The sequence below is a fragment of the Mytilus trossulus genome, chromosome 4, assembly GCF_036588685.1.
Source record: "Mytilus trossulus isolate FHL-02 chromosome 4, PNRI_Mtr1.1.1.hap1, whole genome shotgun sequence".
In the NCBI taxonomy this organism is placed as follows: domain Eukaryota; kingdom Metazoa; phylum Mollusca; class Bivalvia; order Mytilida; family Mytilidae; genus Mytilus; species Mytilus trossulus.
The window spans coordinates 10593262-10613075 of record NC_086376.1 but is presented as its reverse complement, the minus strand read 5'-3'; the positions used below and the strand labels follow the sequence as shown (position 1 = coordinate 10613075).

Genomic DNA, 19814 nt, shown 5'->3' with positions numbered 1-19814 from the left:
TAATAGGTGAAATTTCAATAAAAAGAACTTTCAAAGTTCGAATTTGAAATATGAAAGATCACAAAATCTTTGTTATATTGTATAAATGCAACGTTTTCATTTAATATTGTATAAATGCATCATTCATTTTTTTACATATATAAAACCGTAACTTTTCTCGTTTGAATTGTTTTACATTGTCTTATCGGGGCTTTTTATAGCTGACTATGCGGTATGGGCTTTGCTCATAGTTGAAGGTCGTACGGTGACCTATAGGTCTTAATGTTTGTGTCATTTAGGTCTTTTGGGGATAGTTGTCTTCTTGGCAATCATATCACATCTTCATCTTCTTTTTGATCACGCGTATAGTATCATTAAATTATTTCAAATATTTTACTTTTTATGTTATATAGTTTCTATACTATCTGAAAAAAAACTCCTGCTATCTAATTTTAAGTATGTGGAGGTATATCATTAAATGTGATTGAAAAAAGATTGAAAATCAAGGAAACACGTGTTATATTGTCTGCTACATGTACATTTAAACTGTTAATTTTGACCGTGCTAGACAAGAAATCATCGTTTGTAATAGGACAGAACGCATTATAAGATGGACGAAGATGAAACAGATGGTAAGTTTGTTGATATATATCACAAGTACACTTCATTTGAACTTCTTAGAACATTCAATGATACTTTTATGCTATCTATATTTGCCGTTTATCATTTTTGCTTATTTGATTTTCTATTTACAAGGTAATGTCAAATGTAAGATGACGCAGGAAATACATAAATGAGACAGCAAACCAACAACACAAACATATGAATTCTTCAACAATAGGATAAATTAAATAGGCCAACCTCTGTATCTGCCTGTTTCTATAAAATGGGTAAATAAATTGGACAGAGACAACCAGAGATCCGAAACCATCAAACTATTCTCAGTAAAGCGTAAAATAGTAAGGTATGGCATAGGACAACTTGTCACGTCACTAGGTTCTGAACATTTTTGGTGAGTCGCAACTTCGGAATTCAGTAAATATGTTTTTGAAATAAAATGTGTAAAACCCTTTGTTTCACAATAGTTAGCACTTATGAATGCCTGTTTGGTGTCTTAGATGAAAACTTATATTTTCATGATTTCGTAGTTTATAACTTCTTTTAAATTTGTGTAACTTAATATGTTAAACATAAAAACAACGCAGTCTAATTCAGAATTGTTTTTTTTGTTTTGTTATTTATTTACATGATAAGGCTCCAAATTTTACACAAATGCATTGAATTGGACTCATACAATTTATCAGAGGCAATTGCATATATTGCTCCTTGTGACGGGTCATTTGAAATTGTTGGTGATACTGATTAATTTCTAGCATTCATAAAGTTTAAATGATATATTGTCTCATTTTCAAGATAATGACATTTTTAGAGATCATAACATGCTCTTTTATGGTACTGACGAATCCTTGAGAACCATGTGCAAATCCATCATATGGGTTCACGATTGCACTTTTACGTTTAGCAGTCGATCTTCGGGGTTGGTCAAACATTGCATGGCTGTTGAAATAAATAAACGTAGTATTGTTTAATTAGTTCTTTAGGATTCAAGTTTATAATATGACTACGGCAATAAAAGATTTAAAAATTAAGAAACAAATATTGAAAAATTGGATCCTCTCAATATTGATTCATATAATGCTTTTCAATGAAACTAGTGTTAAATATATATCGTTATTTATTGCTAGACATAATTCAAAGATGCTCACAAAATTGGCAGCAGAATTCCATCCTGAAATTTAAAAGAAGCTATCTTAGAATCTTGACTTTTTATCATTTGTTATTTGTTTGAAACTAGGTCCCACTAAATATCAGTACTTTATTTGTGTTTTAGTGATTTTGTTACTTGATTTTCTTGCATTTTTAAACCCATGCAATCTGGTGAGTTTTACATGTGTGGCATTGTTGAGGCGAACAAGAGGTTGGGGAGCCCGCAAACATGTTTTAAATAAGGCCGTTAGTTTTCTCGTTTGAATTGTTTTACAATGTCTTATCGGGGCCTTTTATAGCTGACTATGCGGTATTGGCTTTGCTCATTGTTGAAGGCCGTACGGTTACCTATAGTTGTTAATGTTTGTGTCATTTTGGTCTTTTGTGGATAGTTGTCTCATTGCTATTTATTTTGGACAGAAATTAGGCTGATGGTTCCCTAATTGGAATTCCTATACATTGAATTTTGTGGCAGCCTTTTATATCTTGCTAAGAAATATGGTTTTGCTCATTGTTGAATGTTGAAGGCCTCTTGATGACAAATAGCTGCTAATATCTACGTCATTTGATCTCAGATGGATAGTTATATCATTGGCAATCCTATTGCATCTACTTATAACATATTACTATATTGTATACGCGTTCTTATTTCCTTTTGTGTTTCAAATGCAATGATTTTTGTTAATTTTGATAGTAACTCTTCATTATACACGGCACGAATTACATAACTGAACCATGTCGAACATGAACTTAACCATGACACGAATGAACCAAACCATGACACAGTTATTTCAGTTATTTTGAATTTATTGCAAAAGTAGGTATTTTTTAGAATAATTGACCGCAGTGTTATATCACGAACATATATGTGATGTAACAGACTGTAAGAGAATAACTTTTTTATGCACGATAAACCAAATAGCAAGTTTTAAATTTTGACATACGCAAGCTTTGTTCTGTGTTAAATCATTAACCATATGAAACAAATTGTGATTTACTAACATATTTACTTTATACAAAGGTACCAACCAGTTTGAATTAATGATCAGAAGATCTTACTACCCGTGATCATTGCTCTTTTAATTCTCTTATTTGTCACGCGTACAACGCGCTCTGCTTTTTGTTTAAGAGTCGGTAAATTTCGGCAGTTAATTAGCTTGCGATCAACAACCACTTGATGTATAGTATTTGTCGATAATACGTTATGGATGTGTAATTTATATGCAAAAAAAATGTTGATAAAAGACTTAGTTTTTTGTAAATGCATGCATGCATCACCTCGAGTGAAAGAGGTCGAGGACTCGATCCCGGTAGATGTCAAGACAACGACTTATAAATTGATAAAGCTTCTCCTTTAAGCACATGTCATTTAGACGCGATATGATATCGAAGACTTTCGAACCGGAGTCAAAAGAATGCGTTAAAGTATTACTAACATCGTTTACGGTAGAATCTTGTCAAGTCAATATAGTCTGTCTTAAAGTAGTCAAATTTAGAAACAATACTGCAAGGGTAAGGAATAGTGTGAATCCTTCTTATTTGTTGAAAAGAAGTTATTTAAGTGGCCAATATCGGCCATCATATAGTTTAGTTTGTGTCACTAAGAACAATTAGGCGTTTTCTTTTAGTTTGATAACATTATCACTCTTATCACTCATATCATGTACGGCTTTATGTTATAGCAAAGGGATTGCAGACCGATTTTACGATTTCACAAAAGATGATATGTGTTAACTTAACCATTTTTCTTCTGCATTCGAAAAACTGATACAATCCCCGGTCTGAAAGATTGATAGTTATGAAGTGTAAGCACACACTGTCCAGATCGTAAGCATCATGAGAAATATAGAAAAATACTAGTACATATCTACATTAATCTGCAAATGCAAGTTTTTTCCCATTTTGACAAACACTGAATATATTGTATTTTGATACGTAAAAGCAGATTGAACTTGATTTTCATTTATGATTTTGTAGGTCTTTTACATCCTTACATTGACAACACAAAGAGGTGAGCATTTTAACAATTATATTTGTGTTTATTGTTTATTACTTCCAGACTGCTCTGTTGTTACTTTAAATGAGATCACCACTTGCAATAAGACGAAAAAACTCAGACGTGATATATATTCTCAGTCAGTTCCCCTTTTGGTGCATAATTTAATATGAGAAATGATTATAATAAATACTGTAAAACATCTCATGTAGCTTAACCTGTCAAATAGTCGATTCATTTTTCTTCAAGACATATTTTGTACGAAATTAAACACTTTAATAACATTTCTTTTTCAAATGAGAATATCACTATTGAACGTTGTGATATATATTCTTATTTTGAAAAAATCTTAATCATAATTGTAATCCTGGAAGAGAAAATCAGTAATTCTGAACGATTCACTAATACGAGGTACTTTCAAGAATATACAACAAAATATGAATACAACAAAGAAAGTGGATCATGAAGAACCGCATTTAGTACTGAAAGTTTATTTTTGTTGATATCGGTTATATATGAATATGATTTTAAATTATTTATATAACTTATGAATTCGAAACAAAAATGAATGCCATTATAAAGATTTAAGTTTTGTGAGATCATTCTACAAATTAACCATTTTTCATTACTAGCATCCAACTAGAGTTATATCTGCAATGACAATTCAAACCGAAGTCCGTTATCAAATGGCAAAGTCAAAGGTTCAAACACATCAAACGAATGAAAAACAACTGTAACATTCCTTACTTGGTACATGATTTTTCCTTATGTAGGAATTAACAAGTTATCAAAGATACCAGGATAATGATTAGTACGCCAGACGCGAGTTTCGTCTACATTAGACTCATTTGAGACGCTCATATCAAAATAGTTATAAAGCCAAACAAGTACAAAGATGAAGAGCATTGAATATCCAAAATTCCAAAAATTTGTAGTACCAAATACGGCTTATGATATCTTTTCCGTGGATAAGAAAATTCTTAGTTTTTTCGAAAAATTCAAAGTTTTGTAAACAGAACATTTATAAAAATGACCACACAATTGATAGAAATGGATCAGTACATCTGGCTTTATAGCTAGCAGTAAATCTCTCATTTGTATGCAGTGGGCTAAAATTCCATCGCATTAACAACATCGAATATGTTTGCAACACAGACATAAGTGCAACTGCGTAACATCGGAATATATTAGAAACGAGGGTAACTTTTGAAGTGAAACAGCAACAACAATTACCACACCAAAGGCAATTCTCATCTTCATAAATTTGCAACCTTTCGAATTCATACAACAGAAAATCTTTGAACGCATTGTAAAACATTGTAAAAAAGTAGGATAAACCATTCCACACAATTTCAAAATAATGATTCAAATAAAGAAATCTTTTTCTTCAATATTTTCGGGAAACAAGAGACACTAAAACAAGCTTGTTCTCAAAGTTCTCCTTCCGATATTTTGATGTCCTGGAATTGGAAAATAATTAGGAAATATTCAGAACTTTTTGTAATTGAAATTCTTGTTTTAATAGCATATGCCTTATGCCCATCCGATGGTATATCAAACTCAGACGCCTGCTACTGGATTGTACCTAAAGGATTAAATGAAGCTGCAGTTTTGAATATGTGTAAAGCGCACAATGGTACTCTTGCATCTATTCCAAACCAGGCTGTGTCAAATTTCATAACAAATAACCTTCGCAGTGTGTTGACGAATCTGTATGTATTTGTAGTGGTTTTAAATTTGATACTGTTATTTATTTGTACCTTATACATCTTTAACTTGTATACTTTGAAGGCAACTTGTCGTAAGCAGGTTATTGTGGTATTGTATTTTGTAACATTTATTGGTAAAATGAGACACGTTTGCCACGGAAGATCGAATTATTGTTAAAAGAATTATTCTTAGCGCAACTGATAGAATTTCTTACTTTGCAAGACACTTGTCATACCTCCATATCAAATAGCGTGTTGTACCCGAAGAAAAATCCCAAAATAACATCGTTTTACCTCACCTGGTCAAAAGGGCCAAGTCAAGTGAGCTTTGCTCATCACTTGGCGTCCGTCGTCGTCCGATAACAAACTTTTACGACATGGCAAAAAATAGTACATAGGGGTAAAATGCAATTTTGGCTTATATCTCTGATACAAAAGCATTTAGAGCAAATCTGACATGTATTAAATTGTTCATCCGGTCAGGATTTATATGTTCTGAAATTTTCAGACAAATAAGACGACCCGTTGTTGGGTTGCTGCTTTGAATTAGTAAGTGTAAGAAAGTTTTGCAGTGTTTGGTTACCATTTTAGATATTATTATAGTTAAAGATAAACTGATAAACTGTGAACAGCAATAATGTACAGCAAAGTAAGATCTACAAATAAATCAACATGATCGAAATGATCAATTGATCCCTTAAGGAGTTATTGCCCTTTATAGTAATTTTTTCTCAATTTTCCTAAAATTTGTAAGTTTTTGTAAATTTTAACAAGATATTTTTTCTCTAGAACTACTGGACAAAGCTCATTATAGATAGAGATTATTGTAAACAGTAAGAATTATTAGTAAAGTAAGATCTACAAACAAATTACCATGACCCAAACACAGTTTAATCATGAATTCTATTCTTGTTTATAATGTGTGTATTTTGTTTCATATGCAAATAGACCAAGGTGAGCGACACAGGTTCTTTAGAGCCTCTAGTTTGTATGTAAATCGTATTATATAAACTACTTGTTAAATGAATTAGAAATTGCCAGTTCACTTTAAAACTTAACGTATATCCCCACGACACTTACAAAAGAGGACAATCTGGATAATCATAGGTCTGTTCTATGTTCCTTTGACATTTCAACCAACGATGAAAAACTTGATCTTCCATCACTGTATTGAATACAAAAACTACAAAAGTGTCCTTACAAACAACGGTATATTGATGTGTCTTAAAGTGCACCACGAAACCTTTTCCAGATTATTAACATCAATTTTATCACACTTAAAGTCGCGCTTTAAAGTTATTGTGAAACTGCCTATTCTACGGGTGCCGTGAATCAGATGTGGATACTTGAAAATCTAAAGATCTTTTAGACCACATACAATATAAGACTCTTTTATCTTGCAAAAGTAGCAACTCATAAATATTTTACACTTTACACAATTATTCACCATCCTTAATTAAAATACAAATTGAAAGAGTTGGTATTGCTTTGTTTCATAAAAAAATAATGGACAACGTAGATACAAGTAGCTTGTCTAAGGAAGCGACATAAAGTTACCCTGATTAAAACATTTTTTTTTAAAACTGACATTATCAAGTTGCTTGATTTCTTGATTGACCACATATGTGTTACGTTTGTATTTTACAACAACCAATAATATCTCTTATCTTGTTGACTTGTTCCTTTATGTTTATGAGGCTGACTTCATACATGAACTTCTAAGAAGAAAGAAAAGAAGTTAGCAATATACTTTAACTTCATTTCCCGCTATATAGATAATAGTCTCCCACTAAACTAAAGGATACAACAAATACATTTTAGTCTATCTTATATATTGACTTAAATCTAGAAATTGACAACGCTTTTCGACAAAAGACATAATTTTAACTTCCCAATTGTAAACTTTCATTTTATATGTAGCAACATTCCATCAGCGCCTGAATACGGAGTATTTTACAATTTTCCGGGCTTGTATTTCTTATCATGATTGCCCTGATAGGAGGTTGCTGTTCACAGGGAAGCTATTCAACCAAGAGTTCCAAATGGTGAAATTGAAATTATCCTTTCGATAATTTTACGAACGCCATCACGAGTTAGTTGGCCGTTACGGAATATCAGTTACATATATCGGATATGTTCCTTGTGCTGTCTTTAGTTTTCTATAATGTGCCTTGTATACCATGATTTGTCTGTTTGTCTTTTTTCTCTTCAGCCATTGCGTTGTCCGCTTATTTTATTTTTTATCTATGAGTTTGAATGTCCCTCTGGTATATTTAGTTCCTTTTTCACTATTTAGTTTGTCCCTGTAAATTAACAAACAATGTTTACATATTCAGAACGATTGTTTTGAAGTAAAGAAGAAAAAATAAGTGAGTCTATAAGTTATAATAAGGGAATAAATTATAAAGCATATAGTCAATTCTTCAAATTGAAAATACTGTAGATTTTGAGCTGACAGATAACTTATGACTTCAGGACATATTTATATGCTGCAATTTTAATTGGCGTGAATGACAAACATACTGAAGGACGCTACATGAACTACGAGGGTGAATTACAGAATTGGACAAACTGGGATGCTGGATATCCAGGTGGTGGAAGCAGCTACAATTGCGTTAAAATTCTACCTGCCTTTGGCAATAAATGGCATGATGACGACTGTTTTGTGGAAACACCTGGTGTGTGCTACTTCAAATGTAGGTAGATATTTATTTGCACAATAATATTTTAGTCAACACAAGGGTATCAGCAACCCAATAGTAAGCATTTCGGTGTTGACAAGAATATCAATTATATAGTCATTTTTATAAAGGAGTAGGTCCAGTAAGACCCCTTTTTGGCCCCAAAATATAGCAGTTTTACATAATTGTTAAAATGTAAATTTTTAGTTATTTATTGGACAGTAGAATGCTTCTGCTACATCCATATGGGTTGTTTTTGACAATACAATGCACATAAATCGGGTGTTAGCACCATTAAGTCATGCTAAATTACTGAAATCTTCACAATTCTAGCATTTTAGTTAAATTTTATACGGTTTTCGTTTAAAACGGAAGTGGCCGCATTCGTGTTCATCCTTAATATTGAAATGTAAGTTGTATTTTATGATAATACATAACATATATAAAGGTTGAGGATGAACATGGATGCGGCCACTTTCATTTTTGACAAAAAACATCTGAAAAGTGACATTTTTGGGCATATTTGGTAGATTTTTCATATTTTACGTTGAATCGGATCGTTTTTAAAGACTAAATCAATTAAAATCTTTAACATAGACTAATTGGTTCAAATGGAATAGACACTTAAGTGTTTAAAAAGGGGTCAAAATCTTTCGTCAGATGAACCTGAAATTTGAGGCCAAAATCGGTCCTTACCGGACTTATTCCTTTACTGTTTGGAAAATTATGAATTATTCGGGAAAAAAATAAGGATTTTCTTTTCCTTGGCATAGATTGGCACAACATTTTTGGAATATTGGGTCCTCAATGCTCTTCAATTTTATACTTGTTATGCTTTCCTAACTATTTTGATAGATCTGAGCGTCACTGGTGAGTCATATGTTGACGAAGCGCCATCTGGTGTGTCAAATTATAAGCCTGGTACCTTTGATAACTATTTATTCTTTTATTCTGTTTTATAACTCCTAAACATCTTGCAAAGTTTCTAGATTTTACTTTCAAATATGCCGATGATGTCCTGTCACATTTCATTTATTTCAATGACTTATGATTATATATTAATGTTACTATGGAAATTACACGTGTGAACGAAAATATTTCACTGATCGTTGTCAATGTGGACTCGTATTTTTTTAATTTTTTTTATTTTGGTTGCTTTAATTTGGCTGATTTATTAACTTATTATTAAATCAATTATTCATGGATTACCACAGCTGTTTTAAATGCACCTCGATTGCGTCCTCTTTTCACCAGTCACTGAAAATATTTGTCACCGATAATCTGCGAACATTTTATCATGTTTATAGAGGTATCTTCTCACATTTACCTTAAATTCTGTCATGTAGTTGCTTTTTATCACACAAAATTTAATTTACCATGCATAATCTATACAAAATCTGACAGTTTTGCACCACCAGTAGCCGGTGGTGGTGGGGGGGGGGGGGGGGGGGGGGGGAATGATCAATACTTTTTATTATATTTTTGAAAAATAGCATGATAAAAACTTCATTTAGACAAGTTACTAAAATATTGCGGTTAACCACTGTTGTAACATTTTTCATATTTTATGTTGAGTAGTGTAATTATGCATCTCTTTTCCATTAAACAAACGAACATAAGGAGGAAGAGACATAAAAGAAACCAGACAAAGCTTCTGGCATATCGTAACGATTCCGTTGTTTACTAATAACATTAACAGGACTAATGTTCTGACCTCGATGCGCATTTTGAAAATATCTGCTTCTCTAGTAATGATCAGGACCATCACATTTGAAAACCGAAAACTAATTAAAAAATGAAGAGCTCATCAAATCAAAATTGAAAAAAGTATAGCCATAGCCGTGCAAGGGAATAGTGAATGAGACAAATTTATTCCTTTAAGGTCAAGGTGGTACCCAACACGTTCACTAAAATTAATTTGGCTCGTTTAATTTTCATAAAAGTTTGTCAAAGTATATTCTTTGACCCTTTAACAAAAATATCAAAAAATTATGAACCAACCGTTTTGTTAGAAAAAATACACTGGTTATATAGCAATTTGTCAAACACCCATTTTGATCATTGAGAAGCTTAAGGGCATACGATACAGTTTTGATCCTGTATTTACAAGTTCATTAAAATTTGCATATAGGCTATTTTTTACCTGATTAAATCAAATATGTAATAAAAAATATACCTTCATGTGCTTCTTTTTGCGTAAATTGAGGTCGAAATATTGTATATTTGCTCGAAATTCAGATTTGTGGCCGTAATTTCTTTTTCGAAAGAAAGACATAACTTTTTTGTTATAAAAGATAAAAACAAATTGTTTTTTGTTAAATAATCGGTAATTTCTGTATTTTATAAATATCTTTAAAAATATGCATTTTTTTTATTCAGAAATGACTCATATATATCAAATGTTCATGAATTGAGGAAAAAACGTAAATTTTTACTGCATGTTTATCACAATTAAAAAAAATCCTTTATTTACAGTTTTATAAAATTTGGGTCACATTATCTCCCTGCAGAATGAAACCAAATGCCGTTTTGAAAAAAATAGGGGTCCATGAACTCGTTTTCAAATTAAATCAGTTTGAATGATAAAAATCAGTCGAAAAATGCATCTTTTCCCGATATGTCACAGTTTGACGTCGCGAAAATAACAAATAACGTTAGCAACGTCATTACCTTCCCTATAACTGTATCGTATGCCCTTAATATTCCTTTTACAACACAATGTAATTAAAACGTTTAGCTGACTTTACAGAGTTATCTCCCTGTAGTGTTAGGTACCACCTTAATTAGATTTCAATTGAAATTGTTAAAACCCAAATTTCAGTAACGCAATATTTATCCACGTATTTTCATGCAATTAACGAAATATTGACTCCTGGTTTATTGATACCCTCTTGAACAGTCCAACATATCGACCCAGAGGTAGTAATTATAATAACAGTTCCAATTGTACTGCACCATATGCAAAATTTGACAAGAAATGTCTCTTTATTGACGTTTGAGGCCAAAATATTTTAAAATCCAAAAAAATTGTTCGAAACTAAAGGTTTGATCAGATCGAAATTGACAACAAATGTACAATTAATCAATGCCGGCAAGGTATAAGAACATTTCTTGAGGAAGGTGTATCTTTTAATTAGAAATAATTTGGAAAATTTGGAAACAGTAAATTTAAAAAACCAAATATCTGTAAATTCGTGTCCGTATCAAATTAGTGTTACTGATACTAACGGGAGCTATCAGTCGAAGTATAGATCTATAGGTAGTAATAAAATCAACCGGTGCTCATATAACTGCGCCTGTTGAACAAATCGTCAAGAATAACTCTTAAGCGAAGCTCGATGCAGACATATTTGAAATTTAAAAATATTAGACTAAAGTGGACAAAAAGTATTGCTAAATCGGGGCGTAGAAGTAGATAGTAATTAAAAAATGAGTTAGAATAATTAGGCTACTTTTATGATACGTATGTAATTGATAAAATGTTGCATTTATAATGCAGTTCCCAAAGATACATCGACTGTTTCCATGGAAACAATAGCAGATACAACCTCAACACAAAGTACACCAAAGCTGATAACAACACGATTGCTAGAAACAACTTATAAAAAGCAAACAACGATAACCAGTGATAATACAACAGAAATAAGAACTAGTACATTGGTTGCAACAACATCAGAAGCAATAACCAGTGAAACAACATCTCCAGGTATAAAGTAAAATCACAAAAATACCCGAGGAAATGGAAAGTCCCTTGTCAAGTGGTAAAATCAAAAGCTCAAACACATCAAACGAATGGATAACTATCATATTCCTGACTTGGTACATGCATTTTTTATATAGAAAACGGTGTAGTGTACCTGGTTTCAGCACTAAACCTCTCACCTGTACGTCAGTCGTATCAAACTCCATTATATTGACAACGATGTGTGAACAAAACAAACAGACATAATGGAGAAAAAAACGCACAAATGGCAGCTGTATTTTACCTTGATACAAATCATTTTAGTTATTTCCTACGGATACACGGGTAAAACTATTTAAATTAATGTTATCTCTATAGTTTTAAATTTTGTTGCTTATTGTGCTTCGTGTCGATCTACTGACCTCATATTGAAATAAAGAGACATTGTATGAAAAAGAAGTTCAAATAGGGTTGATTTAGGCAAATATGGACAACTTTACGACTCTCAACAATGAGAAAAATCTATACCGATTGATTGACTAAAAAAGCCCTTTCATAAAAACTTGAAACAATTTAGTTGAGCAAACTAACGGCCTAAATTCTAACACAATTGACAAAAAACAATATTGACAGACATGAACCAACGGCAACCACTGAACTAAAGGCTCCTGTCACAAAAATATAAAGAAATTTATCGTACGTTATACTGAAATGTGTATGACTGACAAGTATTTTACCCGTAAGATTCTTTTGTTAAAAGAGCTCCGACTTGGGACAGGCCCATAACAAAATGTGGCGTAGTTTAGAATTAGCCATTAACAACTGATATATTTTGTCCTTATATTATGTTGTTACACCCCTATCCCAGATCATAAGAAATATAGCATTCACAGACATATTGAACCCCGCCGTATTTTTTATGTGTTTGTGTCTAGTCAGGCGCCTTTCGTTCAATAGTTGTCGTTAGTTCATTTCTTTGATATTAGGGTTTTGTAAATAGTTACTCTATAATTTATGTTTTTGCTTCAATTGTTTTATAATTTGTCATGTCATTGCCGTATAAAGCTGACCATACTGTATGGGTTTTGCCAAATATTATAGGCTAAACGATAGGACATAGTTTTTTACATCTATTTTTATTGAGTTATGATGGGAAAGTGTCTCACCAGCAATCACCATCTCCTTGTTTTTATAAAGTCGTATAGATAACCTAACAATCGAGATGCTGGCTTAATGTATTATTATAGTTTGACGAGTATTAGACAAGATTATGTTTTTCTTGTTGTTTCAATGACAATCGTTTTTAACTAAAATCGTTCACAATAGATATATATTGGTTTTACTGATTTGTTCGCCAATGACATTTTAACCTCGAACAAAGACTTGGAAAAAAACAAATGAAGGTAACAAACAACGATGGAAGGAATCCCATATCTCTGACGTAAATAAGAGCGAGACCGGTGTATCGACGTGGTAATAAACTCCTACTAAGTATGCACCACCAGCCAAGTAAATTCGGTGTAAGGTATAAAACAACTAATTCATAGCCCATTGCTTTCTATTTTGAATTCTTCAATTTTAACCATTAATGGCTACTTTGTCTTCAGTTCAAAAAAAGTGGCAGTTATTTCATGTCATCTTCATTTTTATAAACACTGAATTATTTGTTGTATTTTTCTTTTCTTTTAGAAAATACCACTGAAGAATGTGTATGTGTCTGCTACGCTACAAATCAACCCATAGATCGTACAGAATTACAAGCGAAGATTGATAAATTAGTCGAAGAATTAACCATTCCTAAAACGGAAACATCACGTAAGTAACCAGATATCTTACAATGGTTATAATTTGATACACCAGACTCGCATTTTGTTAACATCAGACTAATCAATGACGCTCAAATTTAAAAAAAAAGTTATGAATTAAAGCCAAATAAGTATAACATTGAAGAGCATTAAGGACCCAAAATTCCAAAATGTTGTGCCAAATAAGGCTAAGGTAATCTATGCCAGGAATTATTTTTGCAAATAATTCCTCTCAACTCGGTGCTACATGCCATCTAAAAACTGCAATGTAAAGGTTCGAGTTTCTTGCTCCGTGCTGAAGACATCTCTGTAAATTTTAGATGAAGTACAGAAAACTGCTGCTGTTCATTTGCCATTTGTGTGTTTTTGCTACATGTGGATGTACTGGTTCTGTGTCATGAATTGATATCCCATATCCTTCTTCAGCTTTTCTATTATAGATAAGATATTGAGGAGTCAGAGCAAATACTAGTTGGTGTATTACATTTGCGCGCATTAAATCAGTAGGCATTGGAGTCAGAATGATGTTCCCAAGTAAAGTGACACGTCTTCCTATGGATTGTTTCACTGAGTACTAGCCCGTTTTTAATCTGGCTCAGTGTATCAGCGAAATACGACAATGTAATTTCACCAAATGGAAATGCAGGCCTGAAGATCTGACACTTCATCGTGATTTTAAAGTCTCAGAAAATAAACTTAACTATACTATTGTGTACGGCAACTACGAAAACATAGCGTTACGTGATAATTGTATTCTAATATACTTATCATCATTTGATATGCATTTTATTTCGATATCGACTTAAAAAACATAACATTTCTTTTACCTTTATTCGTCGTTATTCACTTTTTATACCGTTTTTGCTTGTATGCAATATTCTTTTAAGACTGGTCAATCATGGAAAACAGATAATTGAAACAAAATCAAAAAAATCAAAACCACACTGTATAAATCTCAGGCTTCCAAAACGCATTTCCGGAAAAACGTTCAGAAAAGCTTATAGCCGAATATTTGGAAGACAATGATATATAAGAACCGAAACAGTCAAAGAGCTATATATATGACCAAAAATGACCTTAAAATAGCAAAATTAATTAAAGTCAAACTTTGCCTGAGGGACTTGAAACCCTAGTTACTTTTAACTCGTTAATTAACATGAAAAAAGGGAAAAGCTGGACAATTTTATAAATGATTTGTTATAAATAAAGGCAACAGTGTTACCGCTGTTCAAAACTCATAAATCCATGGACAAAAAACAAAATCGGGGAAACGAATTAAATATAAGAGAACAACGACAGAACACTAAAATGTAAAACACACAGAAACGGACCAAGCATAGACAAAATCCCACGAGAATAACAAATATAACATCAAAGCAAAATATATGAATTTGGGATAGACCAGTACCCTGACACGTCTTATCGCATTGTGAATTTACACTCATATAAATCGTACCATTAACGAAGTTGTGACTACTGAGCGGATGATACTGCTGAGCACTGCAGGGAGTCAACCTGTAGCAGTATTGACCAAGAGCTTTTAAATTTAAAACAATGATTTATACATGTTATGAATCCCAACCGCTTTTCTGTGACTGGTTTTATCAGGAGCGCTCAAAGTAAATTATGTCAAACCGTAGGATGCAAAAAAACCAAAACCTTAAACAGCTATATGACAAAAAAAAGACATATAAATAAAAGCAAAATCAACCAAAAGTCATCTTTTCCTGAGGGAATTGAACTGTTACTTTTATAATTATAAGTTGTAAACTCAGCAAGCTATTCCCTAATTTAAAGGGGTCATTTTTTCATTAACGAATAAATAAAAATGCTCAGTATTGTTTTTTGGTTGTTGAATATCTAGTTATTCTAACATACGTTTTTAGTAATTAATGTCAGAAATAAAATTTCAAAATTCGAAACATTTCGATGGGCACCGCCCATGCCAATATATGCTGCAAAATCTACGTTGTGACAGACTTATAGCTATAGTTGTAGCATTTCCTACTGGAGAGAAGATTTTAAATGTTCACTCTGAAATAAATAAATCCACCATTTTCTTCATAGGAAAAAATGCCTGTACCAATTCAGGATTATGACAGTTGTTATCCATTCGTATGACGTGTTTGAAGTTTTTGATTTTGCCATTTGATTATGGACATTACGTCTTGAATATCCTCTGAGTTCGGTATTTTTGTTATTTTACTTTTTATGTCGATTTAAACATATCTTTACATTATATTTTTAAAACTTTCAGGGAATAAAAGAAAGTTAATAAGTGCACCAGATAACAGAACCAGTGCGAAGAGTATTGGATACGTTGGCGCCACTGTCCTGATACTGATCTGTGGTCTCATCATTGGAATGGACGCTTTAAATATTTGTAAAAATGTATCATCAAAATGAATCTTTGTGAGCAGTATATTACCTTTAGTTCAACTTGACATCATGCTATTCAGCACTCAAACATACGATAATGTCGGTACATGTCATTTACATTTATATTGTGCGGTTCAAAACGTTTTCAAAAACTCAAGAAATACAAAATCAATATACCAAGGAAAAACAGCTGAAACCGTAGTTATCATTTGTTAAATACAAAAAAAACGAGATACAGTGTCATAATTAGTGCAATGAACTATTTATACAATGGTTGTGTTTTTACATATTTGTTATGCTGTTTAATGCTTTTATAAAAATAAAGTATCGCCTTACAGTGAATGTTTTCTTTAAATATATTATTTGTCAACCCAATGCAGTAAAGGTATCCGCAGAGCACTTTATGCGGATAATTAAAATTGACACAAGTAAACAGAAGAAGCCAGAGTATAAACAATGGTCATGCAATATTGTATATAATTATGGATTATACTGAACATCTTATTTATTTTCATTGTTATTTTCTATCGATAAGAATGCTTTTGCATACAAATGTAGGGAATGATATTAAGAATAAAGATAGAATTTTTTTAATTACTTTCCCAGATATATATAAAAAAAAGTGTTTTCATTCGTATCGACATTTTTTATATTTACATTTTCAGAATAATTTAAACATTTTCCAGTGAACTAGTTTAGATCAATGAGTAAAACTTGTTTTACAATATTTGTAATGGAAACATCAGAATTCGTTTGTTACTTTGGAGTATAAATACATGTTCGATCAAGCTATGTCGCTGTTGAAGCAGGTCTTTTGTTTTTCTAGGCCAGGTTATTTGTAAACGAAGATTATAATCCAGATTGGTTCTGATGTAAAAAAAAAAAGAAATCATAGAAATTCAGTTGCACTTTTTGCGAGGTTTTTATATATAAAATTTTGTTGAGCAACATTTTTTATATGGTATTACTCAATTTATTTCACTTGACTGGGCGGAGTTTATATAGTTCGCTCATAATAAACTAGCCCATCTATAGATAGGTGTTTTAGAATACACTCATCAATGCATTGTCCAGTCATTCTTTTGTAAACTCCTTTGAGGTCACTGATAGGTGATAAGAAATCAGTAATAACTATAACGGCAATCATCGTAATCACACACATTTTCAAATCGACTGTCCTCATGCAAATTTTAAAAAACGTAAGCTCCGCCCGATCAGTTGAAATAACATTGGTAATATTACACCTGTATATGGTAAAATGGTTGGCGAATTACTAAAATGAAGGAAACGAAAAATTAAATAAAGGCAACAGTAGTAAACTGCTCTTCAAACATAATAAATCGGTTGAGAGAAAAAAAATCCGGGTTATAAAACAAAACCGAGGGAAATACATAAACTATAAGAGGAAAACAACGGAATAACAGAAACACTGTAGTTTATAAATTTTCTGTTTACAAAACTTTGAATTTTTCGAAAAAACTAAGGATTTTCTTACCCCAGGAGTAGACTACCTTAGCCATATTTGGCACAACTTTTTGGAATTTTGGATCCTCAATGCTCTTCAACTTTGTATTTATTTGGCTTTTTAACTATTTTGATCTGAGCGTCACTGATGAGTCTTATGTAGACGAAACGCGCGTCTGGCGTATAAAAATTACAATCCTGGTACTTTTGATAACTAGTCCAACAAAAACAAACGACAACGTAACATACATAGAAACGAACTATTTGATAACAACTGCGATATTCCTGACTTGATAAAGAATATTTTAAGAAAAATTGTGTGTTGAACAAGGTTTTATGGCTAGCAAAACCTCTCGCTTATAATGCAATGTTAAATACCGGTAAAATTACAACATGGCGTGACAGGAATACAGTACAATTAAATGCAAGAACACTCGGGACTGGACACATACTTAAATTTCAGAACTAATCCCTTTCAGTAGCGATACATTAAAAAGGTAAGTTTCGATGTGTTCATACAATAGAATAGACTGTTGACACATAGATGTGTCTCGCGTTTTGTAATTTGATAGAATTAATGCAAAATTAAGTGAAAATGGCAACATTAAAGTAACCTTTGCAAATTATTCAAAGACAAAGGACCATGACCAAATTTGCTAAGTCAAATAACCTCAACGGAAAAACATAAATAAAACCAATGACTTATCATAGTTTGTTTCCTCCGAACAAACCTAACAAGAAACTTAAACTTGTAAATTATGTTAAATTTCGAAGTCAACGAAACATAATGTGGGTGTGTTACCATAATATCTCCAAAGCAATGAGAGGTGCAAATGCCAATACATCTGCATACAAAATATCACTGATCTTCCAATAATGTTTCTCCTTACATTAATTAATCACAAACTAATACATGTCAAATAAGCAAAAGTTTCAAAGTCAATAGACCATAACTGAGGGGATTGGGTAAAATAATCAACATGAAAATGAGATGTTCCAATGCTTATACAGCTGCAAACCAAATATTATTGACCTACCAAATGCGGGTGTCAATCAACTAAGCGCTCAAACTAATAAATTGTTGTCGCCTAGGTAAACGTGCTTTATCTTGTAGATAAAAGGTAGCAAAAGCTTAAGTAAAAAAATAAGAAAAGTATGAAAAATGTTACTCAAATTTAGCAAAAAAAAAACAAACTCGATGAACACTACAAAATATTTAGGTCGATTCTTGGCTATTGGTTCCCGTGGTTATCGTCAGTTCAGTGGTCAGTGCTTCGGTAATGAAATGATTTATAAAGAGGTTTCTTGATTTATATAGGGTAGGGATTTTAAATCGTTATCATCGTGGATAAAAAAAAAAAGTGTTGGATAGTAGATCTTACAATGGAGAGAAAACAAGTGTCTGTGATCCAACTACCGCAGTCAAAGATGGCCTAAGATGGACGCGGTCATTGTTTCATGGGTCTTTCTCTGATCATATCTATTCTTAAGTTTTAAGTTTTAAGTCTTACACAGCCTTGACCTTCAAAACTATGGTTAAGTGTGTTCCTTGTGAAGCTAATCATTGAAAATGCTTTGGATGTGTACAATTTATAAGTTGGTTGACCGTTATGGAATAACTGTTTCACAAATGATATCGGATATGTTCCTTACGTCGTAACTACAATCCCCTTCCCTTTCATGAATATGACCTACCGAATTAGACTATTTACCGGATTTGTAATCACATAAGGTAGCAATAAACAGTTAGGAAAAAATACTAAAATTTGCCCTTATGAATTTTACCATTCCCTTTTCATTGCTTGCTTGCAATAGCAAGCTTACTGTTTGTGTCATATATGGGCATATGTATGTAATCAGAATCTTCCATAGATTTTATTTTCAGTATATAAAATGGTAAAATATAATTTCTTTTTGGTGTAACCATGGCAACAATCTGCATTTATTTGTTATAAAATATTGCAAAAAGGGGGGGAAAGATGTCTCATATTTCCCCAAATTTGGCTAAAAGTAGAATTTCAATCGCTTGAAGTAATACCTTTTCTGAAACTGTGTACATATATCATTCAGGAAATCCAATGAAAATCATATGTCTTTAGTCTCATTTTTTGGTAAAATTGCGTCAAAAACTTCGTGTAGAAAAAGAGTGTTTGTAAACAGCACATTAATTTCTGGCCCGATGGCCGGTCTAGCTATGAAAATACGGACTGTCAAACAGAAAACAGCCCATAAAACATGTAAAGAATAATCTTGATGCTCTTATAAACCATCTTTGAAGGCTAAATTAGCGCTCATCTGTCTAAAAATTAATTTTATTACACAATAACTTTCCTATTTGAAAAATCCACAGGG

General features: G+C 32.1%; 2 protein-coding genes across 2 annotated transcripts; both read left to right on the top strand.

Moving 5' to 3' along the window:
- Positions 1-589: 589 nt before the first annotated feature.
- Positions 590-8155, top strand: LOC134716419 (lithostathine-like). The gene is made up of 3 exons (XM_063579414.1): positions 590-611; positions 5268-5454; positions 7927-8155. The coding sequence occupies exons 1-3, from the start codon at positions 590-592 to the stop codon at positions 8153-8155; spliced, it is 438 nt and encodes a 145-aa protein (XP_063435484.1).
- Positions 8156-11638: 3483 nt separating this feature from the next.
- Positions 11639-16278, top strand: LOC134713720 (uncharacterized). Its single transcript, XM_063575011.1, has 3 exons — positions 11639-11838; positions 13504-13629; positions 15877-16278. Exons 1-3 carry the CDS (start codon positions 11658-11660, stop codon positions 16023-16025), a joined length of 456 nt encoding a protein of 151 aa, XP_063431081.1. The 5' UTR covers positions 11639-11657; the 3' UTR covers positions 16026-16278.
- Positions 16279-19814: the final 3536 nt, after the last annotated feature.